This window comes from Medicago sativa, chromosome 6, assembly GCF_051527215.1.
Source record: "Medicago sativa cultivar Bolivia chromosome 6, Bolivia_mono, whole genome shotgun sequence".
NCBI classification, from domain to species: domain Eukaryota; kingdom Viridiplantae; phylum Streptophyta; class Magnoliopsida; order Fabales; family Fabaceae; genus Medicago; species Medicago sativa.
Window position 1 is genome coordinate 29,536,825 of NC_140754.1, and position 17,175 is coordinate 29,553,999.

A 17,175-nucleotide genomic window follows, 5' to 3' on the forward strand; every position below is an offset into this window, starting at 1 on the left:
AATCCAATCCCTTTACCATTGTTCTTGTAAATGTTATAAATTATAGAAGCTACTTTGCTTCTATCAATACCAGATATAAAAAAATCTTCAAGAGTAATTTCATGTTTACTTAAAGGTTTTCCATCGCACTTTTCTTGTAGCTTCTGACAAAGAAACTTGAGTTTGTCTTTATAAGTTCTACAAATGAAGTTAAAGCCTCTAAGTCCTCCCTCATATGCCTTCAGATCCAATAGAGTTGATTCTTGTTGTTTCATTAAAACAACATATTTTTCTTTTAAATCATTCATCTCATGTTTTGTGTTTAAAGTGTGTAAGAAGCTCTTTAAGAGACTCAATAAGTTCTTCTCTAGGAATTTTAGAATATACCTCATTTTCATGTTCAGAGTCTGAGTCAGGTTCAGCTTCTGAAATCACTATAGCCACTAATGACAGTAAGTTATTCACTATTTTTAGAGTCTTTTTAATTAAGTTTTAATTCTATTTTTATTAGTTTAGTACTTAATTTAGAGCCCTTTAAATAAATTGTCAAGTCCTAATTTATTGAGTGAAATAGTATATTATTATTAGTAGTAGTATTATTAGTGTGAATTGTTACATGAATAAAAAGAAAGCAATATGAAGGGCTTAACAGCAGGTGTGAATAAGAAAGCATTGCCTAAATTGTTGGGCCAAGGAGGTGACGTGATGTTGGTCCAAGATGATAGGAAGAATTGCTTAGGTTTTGGTAACTTGGAAAGAAAGAAAAACGGCAGAACACATGATACAAAAAGAGGAGCCATTCACGTTTTTGGGCATTACGGCTGGTGACATCACGTTTTGGCACATAGTGATTCACGATTAGAAAAGACAAGAAAGGCACGCATCACGTGACGGCTAGGAGGCACATGGTTATAGAAAAACAACATCAACAGTAGCACGAGGAAGAGAAATTGAGGAGTAAAGCCGGCAACGACAGAACTCTATCGGTTTATTTTCTTTACTATGTTGTTTATTCCTTTAACTATGTCTAGCTAATTTTCTTTGAGATTAGGTTTGAGATGATTCTGATGTAACCCTTATTAAACCATGTTGCTGTGAAACTTCATTATTATATTTATCTATCTAGTTTTATTCAATTCAATTGTTCTTAATGTTTTTTTTATCCTGATCAAATATAAATATGTTTTCGTGAGAATGAATGACTACTGACCATAGCTTTCAACTTAGACCTAATTGAATTGTTCAAATAAACAGGGTTAGTCTAGGAATGAATAATCGTTTATTTGTGATATTAAGTTAACGTTCTTAAAACCTTCAAAGAATATTAGACAACCTAAGAAATTAGGGGTTCTACTCTGAGAAGAGGGTCCTAAGTCAAGGGATTGATTAGGGCTATTTTGTTCGTGAAACTAGAGAATCATTCGTAAGAAATAGGTGCAGTATACCAATTAGGGGAACTCAGAGGATTCGAAAGACCTGATCTCTTCTCTCTCCTTATCTTTTCCAAAACTATCTTTATTTTACGTTATTTACTTTTTATGCACACAAACCTACTGCCTTGGGCACTTATAAAATTTACACATCCTAGATATTAACTTTATTGCTAAATTGAGATTACTACAGTCCTCGTGGACACGAACTTATTTTATTACTTCAATAGTTTTTGGTACACTTGCCAAACGTCTATCAAGTTTTTGGCAAAAACTTGATAGACGTTTGGCAAGTATACCAAAAACTATCGAAGTAATAAAATAAGTTCGTATCCACGAGGACTGTGTTAATATCAATTTAGCAAGAAAGTAAATATTTAGGATGTATAAATTATTTTGTTTGCCACTAGGCAGTAGATTTGATTTGATTGAATAAAATTAAATAACATAAATAAAGATTCGGTTAGAAAATAAGAGAGAGATGAGATCAGGTCATTCGAATCATCTATGTTCCCCTAATTGGTATACTGCACCTATTCTTATGAATGATTTTCTAGTTCCACGATAGTTAACAAAATAGTCTTAATTAATCCCTTGAGTTAGGACCCTCTTCTCAAACTACAGCCCCTAATTCCTTAGGTGGTCTAATAATCTTTGAAGGTTTAAGCACGGTAACCTAATATCAGTAACAAACGATTATCCATTCCTAGACTAACCCTGTTTATTAGAACAATTCAATTAGGTCTAAGTACAAAGCTATGGTCTGTAGTCATTCATTCTCACTAAATCATGTTTATATTTGATCAGGATATAAAAAGCATTAAGAACAATTGAATTGAATAAAAACTAGATTGTCATTCACAATAAATAGAGTTTCACAACAACATGGATCAATTAGGGTTACAAAGAATCATCTCAGACCTAATCTCTAAGAGATTTAGCTACTCATAATCAATAGTGGAATCAAAACATACATGAACTGATAGAAAGTTGAAGAAATCGCCCTCCTATCCGTCTTTTGGTCTCAAAATCGCACTTTTCTCTCTCCAATTCGTAACCCTTGTTTCTGAAACTGACTTCAGCTTAAATAGGAAATATTTTATGCGCCCAAAATAACGCCACACCACCAGAAATCGTACCACGATTTCAGTGGCAGAACCAAACCTTCATTCTGGTTACAAAATCGCGCCACGATTTCCTATTTTCAGCACTACCAGAATTTCTACTTTTCACACCTTCAGGCTGCCTAAAATTGCTACAGACTCAATAAAAACATCAACACAACTGTTTCTTCAAAATCTTATATTTTTCGTGCTTTCCTTGTTGTTTAAGCTTGCTTGTAAACTCAAAACATCATGAAAACGACACTAAAAATAACGTAATGACTACTGTCATCAGCCACTAACCCCATAGCTACATTTGTTTCATCTCCAGCTTCTTCCTTATCAGACCAAGATTTACTGTCTATGTAACACCCATACCAGACGTATCTAGAAAGTCTGGCACGTGCGTTTAATTTAGTATTGGATACATTAAAATATACAACAATAAAAAGAAACTTCGAATGAATTTATATACAACAAAACAAGTTCGTACAAAAACTATACATCATATCATGTCTAATAAATAAAATACATGCTTGAGATCCATATTCTTCATGCTTCGGGTACGAACGAGCTCTTGCTGAAAATCCATCCGGCTAGAACCTTGACGTCCATCCTGATATCTGAAACAAAATAAGGATTGGGATGAGACATAATGTCTCAGTGAGTTCCCCTAAATCCTAGGCTATAGGCAACCTCAAGGGAAAACCTACGGTCACCACGTGTCTATATTACAACCTGATGGTTGATTATACGTGTGTGGGGACTTGCATACTAGACGGTAGTGCATACTAGAGCCGTCATAGTCTTATCTCACTTGTTATAGGCTTCACATCATATACGTGTCATGGCGTTCGAGGGGGAATCTAAAACCGCATTGCCAAAAATACGCTCTACGTATCGAGGCCTAAACATAACATAATCATGGCAAGATTCTAAACCAGACGATTAGGGGAAACCTAAGATCGTCATCGGCATCATGTTCATAGCTTGTTCTATACATACTTGCACTTGTCTTAGCATCTAATGTAACAGCCCGATTTTCGCTAGTTTTATTTTATTATTTATTTATGTGTGTTATATGTGCTCTTATGTGATTATTTGCCTCTGTGTGTATTTTTGGTTGGGAATCGTAGAATTCGGTGTTAGAAGGGTATTTTAGTCATTTTGGACTTAGGGGCATTTTGGTCATTCTGAGGACAGTGGCAATTTTGTAATTTTGCAGAAAGTTATTTTTTTTAGTGTTTAGTGGAAGTTATTATTTTACCAAGTTAGTAGTGAGGGTGTAGTAATTATTTTAATTATCGTTAAGTGACCGTTAGTGTTATATTTTACCGGTAAGTGAGTAGTAACATTTTTTAGGTTGAATTAGAAATGGGTTAGGCCCATTAAGGTTTGTGAGATAAGCCCATTAAGTGAGCCTTTATAAACTAATGTTAGTGAGAAGAGATAGGGTTACAACATTTTCATTTCATTTTTCATTTGAGAAGAGAAGAGATAGAGGCTAGAGAGAAGAACAAGTGCAAGGGTTAGAGGCAAGAGGGATTCATCATCTAGAAGCTAAATTGAAGCTTGGGTTAGAGAATCTTGGTGCTAGAGGTAAGAGGGTTAGGTTTCAACCATAATTCCTAACTTTTGCTTTTTACCCATTTTTATGAAATTGATGAATTGATTTTAATTGATGTAAATTCGTGCATGATTGTTGTTGTTATGTTTGAGAACATGATTTGTATGATAATTGTGTTGTAGTTGTTGAATTTGTATGCCAAAATGGGTATATATGAATATGATATGATTTTGTATGAAATTGATGAAGAATGAAGTTGTGGTTGTCAAATTGTGGATGATTTCATGATTAGATGTTGTTGTTGTTGTTGTTGTTAGATGTGTCGTTGATGAATTGATGCATTGGGTATCATGAATTGGAGAATTATGATGAGATTTGTTGTTGTTGTTCAAATTTGTGAAGTTGTGTTAAGTTGTTCATGTGAAGGACCAAAATGAAATTTTGATATATGAAATTGTTGGCTGAGTTTTTGATGTTGAAGGATGAATTGAACTTGGTAGAATTTCTGTTTTCATGTTGTGATTTTGTTAGTCGAGTCGTTTGGGAGAAAACGGGATTTTCGTGTGAAAATTCGAGTGTTAACCGTTTTGAAAAATGAGTGTGATGTGAGGTTTTGAAAAATGATTTTGGGATGGTTGAAACTTGAATTTTTCTGCACATTATGATAGAGCTATGTGTTAGGAGAATGTAGGCGAAAACGACATCGAAAACGGGTTAACGGTTTGGATTTTACGCGCGAAAACGTGAAAATTGGAAAATCTGATGTTGTCTGTCAGGTGGCCATCGTACTATGATTATTGGCATCGTACTACGATTTTGACCAGTTTTTGGAGTGTTTTCACACTGGAAAAATCGTACTACGATGGAGAAAAATCGTACTACGATTTTGCCTGACCAGAAACTTTCAAAATGCATTTTTCTTCAATCCAATTGCTTCCAAACTTGTTCCAAAGTGTAGGGGCTTTATCCTAACCATCTAGGGATGTTTTTTTGAAGGAATAAACTTTGTTTAAAGAGGTCTATTGAGTTCTTATGTTGCTTGGCATTGAAATGGATTAATTAAGAGACGAACTTGGTGAATCCTATAATTCGTTGTGTTTGGCCGATGAAATGCTTATGTAACCTTTACTGCACATATATGTGACTTGTGAGAACACATGGCATAGGCAATTGAACTCGTTTACTTGGTTTTGGCTTAGGTGCTCAATTATTTTCAATATTGTGATTTTTGAGACGAACTTGATTGAAAATGATCATTGAGGGCCAATTGCTTATGAACCCTCTATGATTAGATTGATATGATTATGAGATGATGTATGAATGGTTGTTAGGTGATGAATATGATGTTTGTGATCATATGTTGTAATTGTTCTTTTATTTGGAATGTAAGGAACTATGTGGAGATATGAACTATACACTACTACAAAATACACATTTAACATCAAGGGGGTTTTAGTTTTCACATCAGCACGGAAAATATCTGAAGGGAAAGATACACAGTGTGAGTTTTAACATTAGTTGGCATAAGCAAATGAAGGGAATTCCTAATAGCATATACCATTTACATCAGTGCATAATTGAGATGAAGGGAAAAACACGCGGTGGCATTTTCGCAATTTAAGCAAAAACTTTGGCTAACTTATTTTTACATCAGTGGATGAGAACTGCCTGATGTGAAAACAAATTTTCACTTTTCCCTTATCCATTCCTCTATTAGTAAAACGTATCCACACAATCCAAATCTCAAACAAAAACGTTTTCAACTGAAATCGATTCTCACCCCAAATCAATTCCAGGTCGTCTCAAATTCAAGATGCCTCCTTCCCTGAACTCAATCGCACTTCCCTTCAATCAATTTCCAATAGAATCGCTTCTCACAACCTAAATCCATTCTAAATATGCTCCAAACGCGCCTTTTTCTGTCGTTTCGTTCTATTCCGATTCCGATGTCGAACACTGAAACTCTATCCCTAATTCAAGAAATCGAATCTCTCGTCTCAGATCAACTTCAAGTGGTATTCATCTCTCTCTTTCCAGTCAAATCTCTTCAATTTCCTCTTACTTATTTTTCCCTAAATTTCAATTTCAAACGCTTTTTATCAAATTCCCCTTTTCTTTTATCCTAAATTTCTTTGTTTTCATGAAAATTGGGTTAATTTCAGGTTTCATACAAGTGGCTAAGTCGCAATTATCAGATATCATCAAATGAAGCAAAAAGGTAGGGTTTTTAGTTTCCTCAAATTGATGGGTTTTTATAGGTAAAAAGCTTTGTTAATTTGTGAAATTGATGGGTTTTTATACTGTGTTATGAGTCTAAGAAAAGTTGAAAATTTGTTATATGTAGGTTGCTTCAGGAATTTGTTGAAAAACATGAGGATGGGTTGGAAGTGGTGTATGCCTTGTCTGATTTGTTAAATCAAGTTCCCTGCGTTCGCGTTTTTGCTGGAAATGTTGGTGCCTTGGTGGTGATGGTTGCTGTTACAGGATCTCTTCGCCGACGTACTGTAAGTCTCACACGGTTACCCCTAGTTCCTGCTTGTTCATGATACAACGGGTATCTGAAAAATCTGGCTTTGATCTGGGTCTCTCAGTTTTGATCCGGATCTGTCTCTTAAAATCACTGTTGCTCCGCCGTGGTGGTTAGGTCCTGTTTTGGTTCCGAGTTCGTCCTTGTTCGATGTTGTTGTGTTTTCATCCTTCAACTTTGAAATGGGATTCGAACTGTTATGTTCGATGTTGTTGTGGTTTGGTTTTGAGCCGTTGGTCGACGCTCCGAACCGCCGTTGAAAATGAGTGGGCTGGACGTGATACTAACCTCAAAGCTCAAACACTCGCCGCCAATATCCTTGCTTGGTTCACTCAATCCAAAGGTATGATAATTAATCGCTTAATTCCTTTTTGCTTTTGGTATAAGCTTGAAATTTATTTTAAGTCTGTAATTAAACAAAGTTTAACATTTGCATAAAAAATACAACAATTTAGAATTAATTCAAGGCAACGTGAAAGCTATTGAGACTCACCTCAATTGTTATCTCAATTTTTTTTTTTTGATAATTCTGAATACTAGAATATTGTGTGAATTGTGCATGAGTAGAGCTAGCAAATGAGGACTTGAATGGGTCTGCCACCGTGTGAGAATTTACCTCAGTCACTAATGTGTGTTAGAGTTAGAAATGGTACCAAAGTGAGTTGTAGAAGTGTCAAGTGAATACGCATGTGTATTTTGTGTCTCTACTTGATATGTCATATGTGATGTGTGCAAATTTCCTATCAGAACCGTGTCTTCTTTTGTGCTAGAAAAATTATACTATTAGTGTCATAATCTATGCATTGCTTTCCTTGGTGTATATTTTCTCCATATTTGTCATGAAATTATTGTTATAAATCATGCACCATGATTACTCGTCCACTCATTAATTGTGTTTATGCGCTTGCGATGTTGCCGACATTTCACAGGATCTAGGTGATGCTTGAGGAAGTTTGCATCTTGCGTGTCTTGAGTTTATGTTTGGTTGATTGGCAATGTGTACTTTTTTTCATTTAGACTTATGTATACCTTGCTCTATTTATGTTACATCAGGGAACAAGGATTATCTTTTATTTTGTGTAGTCATTTTGAGATGTTGTGGGACTATTCATGTGTTTGAGGAAATTGATCCTAAAACCATTATTTAAACTGTTTCATTCTTGTTACTATGTTTTGTGTGATTTGTATGTGAAGAGAGGTGATATGATAGTCATTCGTCTTTCTTTACTTCATTTTTTAAAATGATTTTTAAGTCCATGTCTTTCACGAGGGCATTCTAATCAAATTCAAAAATATTTTCAAAAAGAGACTAAAATAGGACTTAAGGTTTACAGTTAGATTATACAGGAACATTGTATCAAACGGTGCAGCACCAACATATAATCTTATTAACATTTCTTCATCTTCTTCCCTCCCATCTTCATCTTCATCTTCATACATTCATCAACATATTCAAATAAGCTCAGATTTATTAACATTTCTTGCCGCCAATATCCTTGCTTGGTTCACTCAATCCAAAGGTATTATAATTAATCGCTTAATTCCTTTTTGCTTTTGGTATAAGCTTGATATTTATGATGATTCTGATTTTTACACTTCGGGTAAATTTCAATTTACTCTGTATGTTTTGTATTTGCTAATTTCCTAGCATAATTCAAACGTTGCAACTCCCTTTCAGATCAATGATGATGAAGTTGAACTATGGGTGTTTAAACCAATAATGGACTGCCATGGCTCTTAAAATGGAAATTTGTATTCCAGAAATCCTTATGGTGCTTACTATTACTCTAAGGGATTTAATGTGGCAGCAATTGTGGCTCTAGTTGTTGGCTGTTTGCTTCAGTTTTAGTTTTCTGTTTGCTTCAGTTTCAGTTTTCTTCATTTCAATCTTTATCCTCTATCATAATGGATTCTAACAGTTGCATTTTATATAGCTTTCATGTCCATCTGAATGTGATCTTTTGCAAGCTCATAAACTATCATTGTCTTATGTTTCGCATTTATGGTATTTTTTTCATACAGATCTTGGCCTTGCTTCTGAAACTCCCTCTTTGTACCCCAGTTACTCCAGACTGGTAATGTAAAGAAAAATTATGTAATCACTTTCTCACGTGACTTACAGATTTATGAATTCTCTCCTTGTAAGTTTGTACATGGTTAAGTTTGTAGCTTTTCTGTTTAGATTTGTTTGGAACCACTCATTATGGAGCTTATTCAAAATGGCTTGATACAACACCATGTGGACTGTGTATTCCGTTATGGCATGATGTTTAGATGCAAGCTTGATTGAGATCTCGATTGAAGATGAGGGTCCATCTCATCACTCTTATCATGTAATTTGTATAAATTTGAAAGTATACTTGTGAGGGTTATAAATTAAATTTTGTATCTGTTAGCTTTTTAACATTAAAATATCATTTTTTTCTTCATATTTCTAATATAAATAAAAGAAAAGAACATGGTCTCAAGCTGATTTTGTAAGCAGTATTAATAAAGCATATTTTTTTTTTAAAAAGTGTAGATTTCACATCGGTGGGATTGGAGACTGATGATAAATATAATTATTTTACTTCAGTGTCTATCATAAAACTGATGTGAAAACCCTGTTCTTAAATTTTAAAAAGAACGTATCACATCAGTGGGAAAAAAGCCTGATGTAGAAATTTCGCTATTACATCAGTTCGTACCTGATGTGAAATGACGTGCACATTCCACATCATATCACTTTACATCGGTTGCCACCTGATGTGAAAAGTAGTTTCCAACTGATGTAAAAACTTATTTCTGTAGTAGTGATATGATATAGTTGAATGATGATTATAGCCGTTGACTTATAGCCGTTGATTATAGCCGTTGAATTGTTGTGAACATATGCATAGTGAATTGAGTCATATGTTCATGCATCATATGTCGTGTCGGATGTTATATCCATATTGCCGTTGACTATAGCCGTTGATAATGATGTTTTTGTTGCATCATGGGTGACGAACTTGAGGAGAATTGGTACCACATGCATCTAGATGAGTCTAGAGCCATTGCATACTTGTTGGTGAATTGAAATACATTTGAGTTGCGAATGATGATTGAATTTGTTAATTGTTGATTAAGATGGTTGATTTTGTGATGTGTGTATGATACACTTGTGGATATGAATTTGAGATGTTGATATTGAATGATGTGAATGTTAAGAATACTTGTGAATACGTGTGTAGTTTGTTATCCATCGTTCTTAAATGTATCTTTCATTCTCAAAGTTTCTTGTTAATTTTAAGTGGATTATGATGATGTAACGCTAACCCTCAGTGGTTTACCACCTACCTTTCCGTATGGACGGGTAGATGGAGTGCAGGATGCTTAGTTGTTGCTTGTTGATGTCGAGGAGTGGAGTTCCTCTTTTTCATGCAAGTGTCTAGATTAGGGCTCTGATCTAGGATAGTCCTTGCATGTTGTTTATTTGACTTTGTATTTCGGAGTTGTTGAGATATTCTGTTATTTGAGATTTGGATGATACATTTGTATTTAGTTTGGAGATCCAGAGATTGTTTATGAATTATATGTTGTTCCGCTGCTATGTGGTATTACATGATCCTTATGCATGTATGAATTGTGGTTATTCGGAGACGTAGCATCCATTTCTAGAATATTTCTGATGTATTCGCGCGTTTTACCGCTTAATAGAAATAGGGTGTTACATCTAATGCTCTTACTCTTAACTTGATCGTACATGCAATCATTCTTGCATTTCATAACATAATCATAAGAAACATAATCGTATTCATATCATGCATAAACATATCTAAGTTCATTCATTAGGTTAGCGTTGAACAAACAATTATTATCTGGATTCATTTTACGGATAGTCCCGGGTGGAGTAACCTCGAGATCGATCCCATACATGACCGATGTACGTACATCAGACTCCCTCGGTGTCGTGCGCGGCTTAAATTGTTCCCCTTAGGTCGAGAACCTCCCGTATCCCCCTGGCGTGGATAACAAGAGACACGATCACCTACGTCTTGTTTACTCAGTGACATGCGGGTCCCTTACGGCTTAAATCGTTCTCATCATGAGAACCCCTTGTATCCCCCTGATGTGGATAGCAAGAGACATGTCACCTACACTTATTAGTCATGGTCTTGTCGTATACATAAGTTAAACATGTACAGACTTGATTGTTTACCTCGGAACCTTAATCGAACCGATTAATGGTAAACTCTTACTTGTTCATGCTTATACATTCTTAATCATGGCAGAGTGATTAACTAATCAAACCACGACTTAACACACTTTCTACAACACTCTTGATCATGTGCGAAGACAACAAGCTTCGCGTCTTATCATTCTAGAGATTCATGCTAACTAGCTAGTTCTCGACAACTATATCGAGGCTCTAGTTTTCCCCTTGCCTATGAATAATTTGCTACCCGATTCATGACATGAGTCTCTCGTGTACCATGCCTTACTAACATGTATAATACTTGCCTCTTTATCATAAGAATCTTGCTTTCCTTGATCATCATTTAGGACCTTGGTTTGAGGGGTTTTCATTCGTAAAAAAGTCACCACGGAGAAAACCGCGTCGCGAATCCCCATGCCTGCCTGAAGCGAGCAAAACAATGAGATTCCTCACTGTCTTACTCGCCTAGGCGAGTAGATTTGCTGGGGAGGCGAGTGGTAGCTCGCCGTGGCGAGTTGGAGGCGAGTGGACACCCCCATTCGGCCTTCAAGCTCGCCTCGCGAGCCCTTTGCTCGCCGTGGCGAGCTGTGACAGTCCAGGACCCCCAAAAATGGTATTTTTGACCCAAAAACCTCAAACCAAGTGTCTCTAAGTGTCTTGAAACATTTTTGATCATAGGAGACTTGTAAAACATTCATTTGGCAAGTATAAACATGTTTAGTAAGCATGGCAAGAAAAGGAGCAACTATCACAATACATAATCCTAAACTTTTCATAGTTTTCATAATAAACTATCATGGCATAACATGGATTCCAAGGGTGGGAAAACTATCTATGGAACTCACCTAAAACAAGATCTTGAAGCATCCCTATGTGCCAAGCCCAATCATGCCAAAACCCTAGCTTGCTCCACTTGCTCCTTTGGCTCAAACCATTCAAACTTGTTGCCCTTTCTTGTCATCTAAGCATCATGATCCTTGACCATGAAGAAACCATACCTTGATTCATATCCATGAAGAAATCATCACTTGTTCCATCTTTGAGCTTACAAAATATCAACCCTAGCTTTTGCTTTCAAAGTAAACCCTTTAGTTGATTCTTGCTTCCCAACTCCATGATACATGCCTCAATATAAGCTTCCATGCTCAAACAACCAAAGCCTTAGCCCCCCCATGGTCATATCTCTTAAGGATCAAAGTGAGGAGAGAGTTCAATCCAAACCCTAGAGCATGTAACTCCTTTCAAAAGTACCCAATATAGAGGTTGAAGTTAATCCTTTATTGATGAAACTTCATGCATAAATCTTCAATTGATTCACTTCCAAACCAAACCCTAACTTCTCAAATCCAATCTTGAGTGAAGAAGTAGAGAAACCAATCTTAACCCAAGCTTCCTTAAGTACAAGAGACCACAAAGAAACATAGTTTAAAGACTTATCATGATAGAGTGAGATTTAAGGAATGATTGGTGAAAAAGAAGAGAGATTGGCGTGAGAGAAAAGAAGAGAGAAGGAGGAGAAATCTTGTAACTTAGAGAGAGAAGTAGAATAGGGAATGAGATATTTTTGGGGACCAAACCAATTAAATACTCCCCTCACGTGTTATTACCAAAATACCCTTGCCTTGAACGTGTTTAAAAATGACTCTGATTCCTTTCCTGTAAATAGCTGACATGTCATAAAATATTTTCAATAACTTACTTTCCATGAATATCATTCCTCTGATACATTTAACAGGTAAAATTTCCATTAGCTGACGAGCGGGTTGTTACAGTCTAAATCTTCTCAGGTTTCCATTAAACTCTGCTTAATCTACTTCCTGAACTTGTTTGATTTGAAGGTTGGTTTCTTGGACTTCTCCTTTGATTTCTCCTTCTGAAGATCAGGGCAATCAACAATGAAGTATCCAGGCTTCTTACAGTTGAAGCAACCCTTCTAATCTTCCTTCTTGGAGCCTTTGTAGCTATCTCTTCTGCTCAAAAACTTCTTGTTCTTTATTTGCCAGATACTGAAGCTTACTGGAAAGGATAACCATCTTCTCAGCAGGGTCTTCATTAGAATCTCCATCAGGTGATTCTTCTTCAGACTCAATGACTTTGAGAGCTTTTGAAGACTTCCTTTTAGATGGTAGAGCAATAGATTTAGTCTTCTTAGCAGACTCATGTTCATTAAGAGTAATCTCATGAACCTTGAGAGAGCTCATAAGATCTTCAACACTAGTGTTTAAATCCTTAGCTTCCTCAATAGCAGTAAATTTAGGTCTCCATCTAGCAGGTAAGCTTCTCAGAATCTTGCTCACATGATCAGAAGCTACATAGCTTTTCTTCAATATTTGAAGTACAGATACTAGGGTCTGAAATCTTGAGTACATTTCCTCAATACTTTCATCATCCTTCATCTTGAACAGCTCATACTGAAGAACAAGCATGGTAGCCTTTGCTTCCTTGACTTTCTCTCTACCTTCAAAGTTTGCACAAAGTGAAGCAAACATAGCCTTTGCAGTAGATTTGTCACTCATCTTCATATACTCTATTTAAGGTATAGAAGTAACAAGTATTCCTCTGATCATGTGATGTTTCTTGTAAAGTTTCTTCTGAGAAGGAGTTTGTTTCTTTCTATCAATAGCAGCTCCTTCTTCATCAAGGCCCAAGTCACCAACACCATATTCGAGAATATCCCACAGTTCTTCATCTAATCCCACGATGTGAATGTGCATATTGGTTTTCCACCAGGAAAATTCTTCTGGATTTCCATTAAACCTTGGAGCTTTGCTGGATTCAGATTACTTATCCTCAGAGGTACCATAGTCCATACTGAACAGCATTGTTCCTTTCAGGAATAGGAATTCCACCAGACATGTTTTTCTCAGATCTTTTTCTGTTACACTCTTAAGTGTTAAGACAACAGACCAAGACTCTAGATACCAATTGAAGGTGAGAAAAACACAAGAAGGGGGGTTGAATTGTGTTTTCATTTTCTTCTCCTAAAACTAAATTCACTGTTCAGAACCTGATAGAGTTCAGCTTCTGAAGTAGTGATCAGAGTCAAGTTGCAGCGGTGTAGACCATGATTTTCGAGTGTCAATCCATTAATTTGTTTTGAACCTTCAATCGTTGAACTTTTCGATCTTTATTTGTGGGAAGGGAAAAGATGAATTAAAACCCTTTTTCAAAGACTTTGGATCCGGGGGTTGGTTTCGATAGAGGAAGGTGTTAAGTGTGACACCCTAAATCCCAAAAATAATTATTGCTATTATTTAATTAAAAATAGAGTTTGATTCGCAGCGGAAAGTGTCAAATAAAAACTTCTCTAATGATATAGGAATTCTTCCACAAAATTTAGGATATCACATTGACTCATAACAAACATAATTCATATTTCACTTCATTAAAAATTATAGTAATAATAACATCGAATCTTTTTCTTTTGAAAATATTTCATTTTACATCATAGACAATGGTTTTCTTGCACAAAATTAAATAAGTAAGCATATCCCTTTTCCCGTGTCACTATCAGAGCGGTGCTTTTCCCCAAAATAATCGACGACACAAGACAAGTCCTCACGAAAGGCATGCACTTGACTCCAAGACTCATAACCTATATAACTACGGTTTTGCAACCGCAGGGCCAAGCCAGCAAACACAAACAACGAAGGGGTGAGTTCCGAGAACATGTAATAGTACAAAAAAAATGAGAAGAACACGTAAGCAATTAAGTCAAAGTCGTTTCACATCACAAACATAATATTCAGAACCTTGAAAAATATACTATATCATCTCAATCTATATTAGTAGAAAATATCATTACAACTTAAAACCAAAAAAAAACTTCACAAAACACAATGTCACAATTCAATTCCAACTAGTCACAACACATGTAGTCACCAATAACCATCTTCATAAGAACATCAACAAATAATCACCTTCATCGCCTCACACAATTACATTAATAGACATCACAAAGTAATTCGTTAAAACATCACAACTTAACAACTTGACTCGACAACACGACTCAACTTGACAATGCACTCTTAACAACTTAACAACTCAAATCATCGTGAAACTTCTTGATATGCAAATGCATGTGGTACCATTCAACAACATATATGAGCGTAATTAGGCTCTTCAACAAGTGAGCATAAAGCTGCCGGGCTTAAAGCCCCCAACGTATTTGAGCACAAGGCTGTCGGGCCTAAAGCCCCCAACTTCAATGAGCACAAGGCTGCCGGGCCTAAAGCCCCCAACTTTAATGAGTATGCAATGGACTCAACTCCTACAACTTAGATATCTTGAACTTCTTAAACAACTTATATGATTCCAATAATTTGGACAACTTCTTACGACTTCACAACTTAGCCCGACACTTACAACTTTATGACATTAATGGTCAACAGCATCAAACGACAAACATCAACATCTTAAACATCGCATCAACATAAGCATCATAAATAACACATATTTAAATCACACATCTTCCAAATAGCACTTCATTATATAACACATCTTTAAATAGCATCATTATCAAATACACATCATTAAATAGCACTTCAGTTATACATCATCAATTAACACATCAATTTCACATCTTTACATACCACATCTTTAAATCATATACATCTTCAAATATCACATAGTCAAATAATATATTTCATTTACACATCTTAAAATAATACATTTAGCATTATGGTATCCAAGACACATCTATAAGGAGAATAAATCTTATTTCAAACAGATTCAAAGATAGTAAGAATAATTTCAATTATTATCTCTATAAAATCACTTAAAAAAATAAACTATTATTTATACTAGGCATATGGCACCACTACAATTCCAACTTCTAATACATAACATCACATCTATATCAATCATTAAATAAGTCATCAATCTAAATAGTTGCAGCAAATCAAGCATAAGCACCCACAAATTTATCCATGACTTCAAATACCACATATTCACATAGTTTAAATCAAGCAACACCTTAATAATGTTTCTAATTCTTCTTTTAACCTCCCACATCTAAATTTGCACATTAATTAATTATTCTCTGAAAGGGCTACAACCGTCGCGGTGAGCCCCGAATGAACTTTGGGAAATACGGCTTTCTCGTTCATCCCAATTAATTTACACTCATGATCTCGAACTCTTCTCTCTCACCCCATACCTGATTTGCAGATCTGCTCATGGACTCCATAGCAGCTTGTTAACACATCCGGTGTATGTCTATTGTCGTATCTCACAAAATCAGGTTGCTAGATTGCTACTATTTCTCTAAATACCTGAAGCAAGTGTCTCGCTGTGCTTTTATTCCTTTTTCTTCTCACTGTATCGGCACCGCTTTTTACCTCTTCTCTCTTGGACGTATTCTGTCATACTAGGTTGATATTAGCATATATAGGTAGTGTGGTTTTAAGGCTATTAGGTCTATGTTTTTTTTTTTTTTGTTGCTAATAAAAACTAGTGTGCGGCCCATGTCCCTTTTAATTATTAATATTATAACTATAGATAATTAATATTTATATAGACTATCGTACGTAAAAATAAAATGACTACATTTAGTATAATTAGTCATTCATTTAAATAAATTGTTAAGAAAACAATATGAAGGCAAACATATAAATAAATTATTCCACCACAATAAACACATGTATAATAATGATTTATCACAAGATTACTAAGGTATGATAGCTAGAAATCTGGGGCGTTACAATTCTTCCCTCGTTAAAGAAATTTCGTCCTCGAAATTTTAGATATCCAACTGAAAGGAAGGAGGTATAACCTGCCCTTTTTCTATTTTTTTTTTTACACAAAACATAAACCACACCAGAAAAAGAAAATGGCTACGGCTCAAGAGAACATGAACAAAACACAAAGCAACACCAAAAAGAATTACTCCTAAAAAAATACTAACTTAAAAGCAATGGTTAAATTATGGTTCACCACATTCCTATTTATTTACCAATATCTCTAAAACAGATAGAACGGAAACAAGAAAAAAAAAATGGCCAGGAGAGAACTGCTCCTTTATGCTTTCGAAGATATGACTATACAAAGTAGTTACTAAATTAAAGACTTCGAGAACATAAACTGTGTTATTCTAACTAAATAAGTAACACATACAAGACATACACATACTTCATTTGACATAGAGAATATTTTATTAGTATTTCATTAAACCTCTAGAGTTCCTATTCTCCTAGAACTCATCCAATCAATAGGTTGTATAATCTACAATGTAAAATATCACAATTTCATTCTGAATAAATCGGCACACCATACGGGAAAACAAAGTCAAACACACCTAATTAAGAATGTAATTCTGCAACACGTACACTTTATAATTGCAAAACTCCCGCCACTACTTATCTTAAGGTTGATCGATCACATACAGTGCAAAA

The 17,175-nt window shown here is 35.3% G+C and overlaps 1 protein-coding gene and 2 long non-coding RNA genes across 4 annotated transcripts; 2 read left to right on the forward strand and 1 right to left on the reverse strand.

The window, feature by feature from the left end:
* The first annotated feature begins 3,876 nt into the window (after positions 1-3,876).
* LOC146914400 (uncharacterized) lies at positions 3,877-10,159 on the forward strand. Its single transcript, XR_015016739.1, has 2 exons — positions 3,877-4,111; positions 9,945-10,159. It is a non-coding gene; the product is annotated as an uncharacterized LOC146914400 (long non-coding RNA).
* On the forward strand, positions 5,825-8,997 carry LOC146914401 (uncharacterized). Of its 2 annotated transcripts, none has more exons than XM_085717248.1 (4): positions 5,825-6,094; positions 6,242-6,297; positions 6,424-6,949; positions 7,536-8,997. In XM_085717248.1, the coding sequence occupies exons 1-3, from the start codon at positions 5,978-5,980 to the stop codon at positions 6,623-6,625; spliced, it is 375 nt and encodes a 124-aa protein (XP_085573374.1). In that variant the 5' UTR covers positions 5,825-5,977; the 3' UTR covers positions 6,626-6,949; positions 7,536-8,997. The 2 variants fall into 2 exon arrangements, with proteins under 2 accessions (XP_085573374.1, XP_085573375.1); XM_085717249.1 differs by having other exon boundaries at positions 8,285-8,997.
* A 3,973-nt stretch (positions 10,160-14,132) lies between the features above and the next one.
* LOC146914402 (uncharacterized) lies at positions 14,133-16,243 on the reverse strand. The gene is made up of 2 exons (XR_015016741.1): positions 15,942-16,243; positions 14,133-14,386 (listed from the first exon to the last, which is right to left on the reverse strand). It is a non-coding gene; the product is annotated as an uncharacterized LOC146914402 (long non-coding RNA).
* Positions 16,244-17,175: the final 932 nt, after the last annotated feature.

Coding starts and splice junctions, on each gene's coding strand:
- LOC146914401 (XM_085717248.1), top strand. CDS start 5,978: ATGCTCCAAACGCGCCTTTTTCTGTCGTTTCGTTCTATTCCGATTCCG. Junction 6,095..6,241: donor TCTCAGATCAACTTCAAGTG/GTATTCATCTCT, acceptor GGTTAATTTCAG/GTTTCATACAAGTGGCTAAG. Junction 6,298..6,423: donor TCATCAAATGAAGCAAAAAG/GTAGGGTTTTTA, acceptor TGTTATATGTAG/GTTGCTTCAGGAATTTGTTG.